The sequence below is a fragment of the Physcomitrium patens genome, chromosome 5 (assembly GCF_059467195.1).
Source record: "Physcomitrium patens ecotype Gransden chromosome 5, ASM5946719v1, whole genome shotgun sequence".
Lineage (NCBI taxonomy): Eukaryota > Viridiplantae > Streptophyta > Bryopsida > Funariales > Funariaceae > Physcomitrium > Physcomitrium patens.
In genome coordinates this window covers 15513163-15519307 of record NC_143414.1, presented here as the reverse complement: position 1 = coordinate 15519307, position 6145 = coordinate 15513163, and the positions used below count along the sequence as shown (strand labels likewise).

The window sequence follows — 6145 nt, the reverse complement described above, 5'->3', positions numbered from 1 at the left end:
CTGATTTAGGGAATTTCGTAACACAAACGTGCACTAATCCGGAGAGATTATTAGACCAAGACTCAGATTGTTAATGACTCTACCCTCAAGCTCACATGCCCACAAATCAACCCAAAAACTTCGGCATCATGGTTCACCTTGCAATGATGCTCACAATGCAACTCTGTGGTCTTGTTCATGCTTTTGCGGCACTAATATGTGACTGCTTTCACTCCGAAACCCACTTCGTAGCCCTCTACTACTTCCTTCACATAACGCTATCGTAATGTGCTGTGTGCCTGTGCTTCCGCCATGGTGTGGATGATCGCAAGAGAGTCAATATCTGTGAGGTAGAAGGGTAAGTGATCGACATTTAATCCCTTTTGTGGGTTTTGTCGCCGTGAGATCCTTTCCACGCTGGCAATGCCGACGTCCGCACAATCCTGACCTGCACGGTAGCCGCCGATTACCTCACAAATTTCTTCTGGAGCAGTCAATCGAGCTGAAATTCACCCACACGGGCGGTGAACATCTGAGTTCGTGGGTTCCAATCACTCGGGCTCAGTACCGTAGTGTATCAAACCTTATTCATTGATTCATTGTTGTTTGATGGGTTTTTGGATAGGCTACTTTTGTCGCTATTCAAAGTGATGGGTCGAGAAAAGGGCTGGTCGGGATGGATTGCTTGATGAGCAGTTCTCATCGGCCCACAATCTGAGGGTTGGCGAGGGAATGAACACTTTACTCTCTATTGCGGGAGAGCTGCAGCAAGCTGACGAGAATGCCATAGCCGAAGACCAGAAAGCTCCAATTTTCGGATTCGAAGGCCATAGTGGTCCTATTTGACATTACTAAATCCTCCTCTGTAGTTGCTGTCGCTGTGCTACGACGGTTTTATGCATTTTATTGAATGTTCGGGGTGCAGAACGGCGTGGGAATCTTTGGTAACACGTGACGGAGCTTCAATTATAGGGGGGTTGTGTGGGAAAGTCAAAGCGCGTCTTCGTAAACGTTGTTGCGGAGCTGGGAGCAGCATTAGGATGGGCGTTCACTGCGGCATTCGAGAACCCATAAGCGCTCTCGCGTCTTCGACGCAAATTGACCTCTCATTATCGTTGAGGCGCGCTCGCGATACATTTGTGGAACATCGTAGCTCATTTGCCTCACACGTAACGCTGCCGACGAAGTGGATGGCGACTGCTGGAAACTTACGGTTCAGGGGGCATCAGTCGCGACCGTCTCCAGTTTTAGGGGAGACGGTTAGTCAGCGTCAGACCAACATTATTTTCGCTAGTTCCCCGGATTCCAATTCGTTAACTGATGATGCCGAGGACGACAGCCGAGGCCAGCCGGAAAGTGTTCCCTTCAATGGTTCAGTGGATCTCCCTCAAGCTGCATTTGGTCGTGATATCGTTTCGTCCGCTTCGTCTGAAGCGACGTTCGATGGTTGTATTGCGGAGTTCGTGCTACCTTCGGAACAACAGGTTTGTCCCCAGAAGTGACTCATTTCGAAAAAACTACAGTAATTTTTTGCATGTTGGCGGGTTTGAAAATATGATTTGCAGATTAGACCACTAATTTATACACAAGAAAAGTGCAAATACTTAAAGTGCGTCTCACGTAGCAGCGAGAACTTGCATCAGGCACCTCCAATTTTTTTTTATTTTTTTTATTTTTTTTAATATCTTGGGGGGATTATGAGGAGAACCCTATCAATATCAAGCTGGTTTAGAGCTCGATTGGTTTACGTACTTTGTGTGCGAAGGTGACTTGAGTAACTTAGTGAAGCGGTTTTCTTTCGTTTCTGAACAATGTAACTTCTATATTTGAGTTCTTGGAAATATTGTTTTTCATCTTAAAGGCACTTCGAGTCATCCTCTTACCAAAAGATATTGCTTAAGAATATAATCTGACTGGACCTCATGGGATAAGAAAGTTGAGATTACCGTAAGCATTACGCCAATGCTGATAAATCTTTAAGGAGGTAATTGAGGTGAGTGAGGATCAGGTGCTACACACAGTCTGCATGGATACAAATCATTCTACCGATTGTCTATGTCCCAATCGCATGAACGGTGACCATGTCTTTTGTGTTATATTAGTTTTGCAGTATATTACTGAATGTAGGAGTGTGCGGCTGTTTAACTTTAAACTACTGTATAAGTTCGGGGTTTATCTGCCTACTGGGATGTAGAAGAAATACAATGTCTTAACTTGTCTTCAACCCTGGATATGCCAGATCTTAGTTACTATGCTTGTCGGGCGCCTTTGTTTTGTAGAGGCGAAGTTCAGATTTGCCTACTCTTCTCCGAAGGTTTTGGAAGGTGGCAGCTCCGTATTGGAGCTCAGAAGACAAAGTAAAGGCACTCTTTTGGTTGGGTGGAGTTTTTGCGCTTACTCTAGCTACCACGGGTATTAGTGTGGGCTTCAACTATCTGGGACGGGACTTTCAGAATGCTCTTGCGAGTAAGTATGGCAACTCGGTCATCGTTACGATCTCCAGTCTGAATTTCGAAATGTTTTTCTCTGAACCATGTCTTCATTCAAGCAAGCGACGCAATAGTAAGCCTAGTTATCTCGAGCTGCAGCTAAGCAAAAAATTTAAATCTTTTCTCTGCAGCTAAGGATCCGGAGCAATTCTACAACCAGCTCGTTAGATATTTTGCAGCGTTCGTCGGAGGAATACCAGTAAGCACCTCGTTTGACTCGATTCCATAATTTTTTGAGGTTAAAACCAGCATTGATAGGAATTTTTTAACATAGTAGCTTCTACTTTGAGTATTGGCTGTTAGAAGATAATACAGTTAAACTGAGAATCTTTTTGCGTTTAATTTGATATAGGTGGACCTTACGCTGATATTGTTCTACAGTGGGTATATCTGAATATGTGGATTTGACCTGGTAGGTTTTTGTTCTGCGAGATTATTTCAGAGATACACTAGCACTCAGATGGCGCGGGTGGATGACAACGTATTACCTGGACAAGTATTTTGAAAATCGAGCATTTTACAATATCCAGTCTCAGTCGATGATCGATAACCCCGACCAACGTATTGTTGATGATTTGAACAGTTTTGCCGGAAGCACTATAGGGTTTGCTCTAGCTTTATTCAACGCGGTCATTAATCTGATATCCTTCAGCGGAATTCTTTATAGCATTTATCCACCTTTATTTTTTGTTTGCCTCGTTTATTCGATTGGAGGGACTTTCATAAGCGTGTTATTAGGCAAGGTGAGCGCTGATGCTCTGAAGATTATCTTTCTGCATTTTTGTGTGCACGTGCTCTCTCTTCAAAAATTAATGATTAGTTTCTTATGCTCACTTTCCATAGCCTTCATTGCGTAATTAACTTTACCTTCGTAATGTTTTGAAGTGCTTCAAGTATGCTGATAGTTGTAAGAGATTTTTTTTGCAGAATTTGGTAAGTCTTAATTTTATGCGAGAAAAGAGGGAAGCTGATTTTCGATATGGATTAGTCCGCGTACGGGAGAATGCAGAATCAATCGCTTTCTACGGTGGGGAGGCGAGCGAGATACAGCTCTTGCTCCAGAGATTCAAGCAGTCATTTGATAATTACACTGTGAGCTCTCTCTTTGTTATCCAGCTTGGGGGGATTTGAAGTTCGACAGGGTGTCCCTGAAGTATATGGATAGAATTTGGGGGATTTTTCTAGGGCCATTTTCCCGCATTCGTCGCACGTATTTGTCAGTCTTACGGGGGTGTCTACAGTTCAGTTCTTATTTGCCATAATTTTCTTCTTCAGTCTTCTTTGTCATTAACACGAGAGTTGGAAGAAAAGTAAGAGCTGAAATGCTAGTTCGATGGGAAACGTTCTAGCATGCCCGCAGATAATATTTTCATTTTGCTCACAAATCTGGTGTATTCTGGTGGCAGCAACTGTTGAAAACATCAAGAAACCTGGACTTTTTTACTAGCTTCTATAGTTATCTCATCCAGCTCTTGCCAGCAGCCGTAGTGGCACCTTTATATTTTGAAGGCAAAATAGGATTCGGTGTAATCAGTCAATCTTTTTCGGCCTTTGGCAATGTTTTGAGCGACTTCTCTATAATTGTTGACGAAATTCAATCACTTAGTGCTTTCTCTGCAGTGATTGATCGGCTGGGTAAGCTTTCGAGACACAGTCCGTCAATTTCAAATTGTGGGGTGACCTCCTGGTTTACACACTGTATTATGCAACGTATTATTGTTTCTTAATGTGATGTTTTGGGTCTCTAACAATTAATAATACAACTTTTACAGGTGAATTTACTGATGTTTTAGAGGAGCAGAACAATCTATCACGAGCTACCTTTGAAAGTAAAGGAACCTCAGTTGATAAACCAGAACCTGAAGTGCCAGCAAACAGTTTAACATTACCATCAACAGCAAGGTCGCGTATAAACCTTATCGACGTTCAAGAGTTGCAGAGCACATCACATCCTCTCCTCGTGCTCGAGAACGTAACGTTGTACACTCCTCAGTACTCCATGACACTCTTCAAGGAGCTTTCCTTGATAGTGAATAAAGGAGAAGATTTATTGGTGCGTACTGCTGAAACCTCCCTTGGAAATTCTCAAGTAATAAGCGCTAGTCGGTTGTGCCTTGGTATTCAAGTATGACATTGCACATCTTACACTGGTATATATACATTGCGGATTTTTAGTGGCTGGAAGTTCGAGTGATAGCTATTTCAGCACGCATAGCAATGGCTATTGACGGAACAACATTTTACATTCTGTTTAAGCGTGAGTGAACAGCTATAACATCGTAAGTTTGGGCAATCTCCTGTGCTGCAGATTATGGGCGCAAGTGGGAGTGGAAAGACATCCTTATTAAGGGCCATTGCTGGACTTTGGAGATCAGGCTATGGCACAATCAAGCGATATGTGGGACATCGTGTGGAGGGAGATCAGTATAGAGTGGAAGACGATGTTAGCAAGTTGCAGAACGACAAAGGAAACGGGGCTTCGGTGGAAAATGCTGAAAGCTTGGGCAACGGTGAAGTGTTTTTCTTGCCACAGCGGCCATACATGGTCCTTGGCACACTTCGACAACAGCTACTGTACCCTATGTGGAGCGAAGTAGAAGTTAACGTGGATACATCTAATGGTAAATTCCACCTCTTGCTTGTTGTAGGGCATTCATCAGCAACTTTTGATAGATATTCCCATATGAAGCTGCATTAATAAATGCTTGGCTATTGAACTACCATAGGAGTACAGCATTGCCTGTGTTACAAAGTGAAAGGAGCAATGCACTTTAAGGACCTCAATTCCCAGGGATGTATTTACTGACATCATGTCTGGTTTGCTTAGGTTCTTTCCCCTTCGTTTCGAAAATGGATACCACTAAGTCGAAAGTAGTGCGGAGACCATCCCCAAACGATGGTGAACTTCTCGATGCGTTAGAAATTGTCCGATTAGGTCACTTGATGGACCGCTGTGATGGTTTGGATTCTTATGTGGAATGGGCCAGCGTTCTGTCTCTCGGAGAGCAACAACGTCTCGCATTTGCACGCCTTCTACTGTCTCGGCCTCAATTGGCTCTCATGGATGAATCAACCAGCGCGTTGGATGAAAACAATGAGGTATATTGCATTACGTGTAGCTGGAAAATCTTGTCAGAAAAAAAGATTTTCAATTCAGCATCTAATATGAGAAGTTAATGAATAAGTTAGAGGTTTGAAATGCGTAACGGTCATGTGTAAAACTTGGCAATTTGCAGGTAAGTCTATACACGGCAGTACAGGAAGCTGGTATAACGATCGTCAGCGTAGGACATCGCAGCAGCCTCCGACGTTTCCATAAAAATATTTTACAGTTTGAAGAGGCCCAAGGAAGCAGTGGCACCACTTGGACCCTTTCAAGACTCGCAGAAGCTGACTCTTCATCCACAAGAAAAGGTTGAAGCGCAGAATGAATTAAAGCGTGAAGTTTTAGAGGATGGTTCACCTTAACTTTTTCTACTGTAGTGTTGCAGTAGTTGCGGGTGTGATCGTGCTCGACGCCTCATCTTGTCCGCGCACTAGTAAAGTGGAGCACTCTGGTAAATCCAAGTTTCAAGTGCATCCTCGTACCAAAAGCTGTAAGCTTAGATCCATGTTTGCAAGCTTCGTACACATTTTACAACTAAAACGACAGGCACGTAATTTTTTAATGATTCTCG

The 6145-nt window shown here is 43.3% G+C and overlaps 1 protein-coding gene across 1 annotated transcript; it reads left to right on the top strand.

The window, feature by feature from the left end:
- The first annotated feature begins 560 nt into the window (after nucleotides 1–560).
- On the top strand, nucleotides 561–6140 carry LOC112282714 (ABC transporter D family member 2, chloroplastic). Its single transcript, XM_024520710.3, has 10 exons — nucleotides 561–1463; nucleotides 2259–2445; nucleotides 2600–2667; nucleotides 2885–3211; nucleotides 3396–3560; nucleotides 3875–4103; nucleotides 4241–4521; nucleotides 4777–5089; nucleotides 5296–5567; nucleotides 5705–6140. Exons 1-10 carry the CDS (start codon nucleotides 876–878, stop codon nucleotides 5885–5887), a joined length of 2613 nt encoding a protein of 870 aa, XP_024376478.1. The 5' UTR covers nucleotides 561–875; the 3' UTR covers nucleotides 5888–6140.
- Nucleotides 6141–6145: the final 5 nt, after the last annotated feature.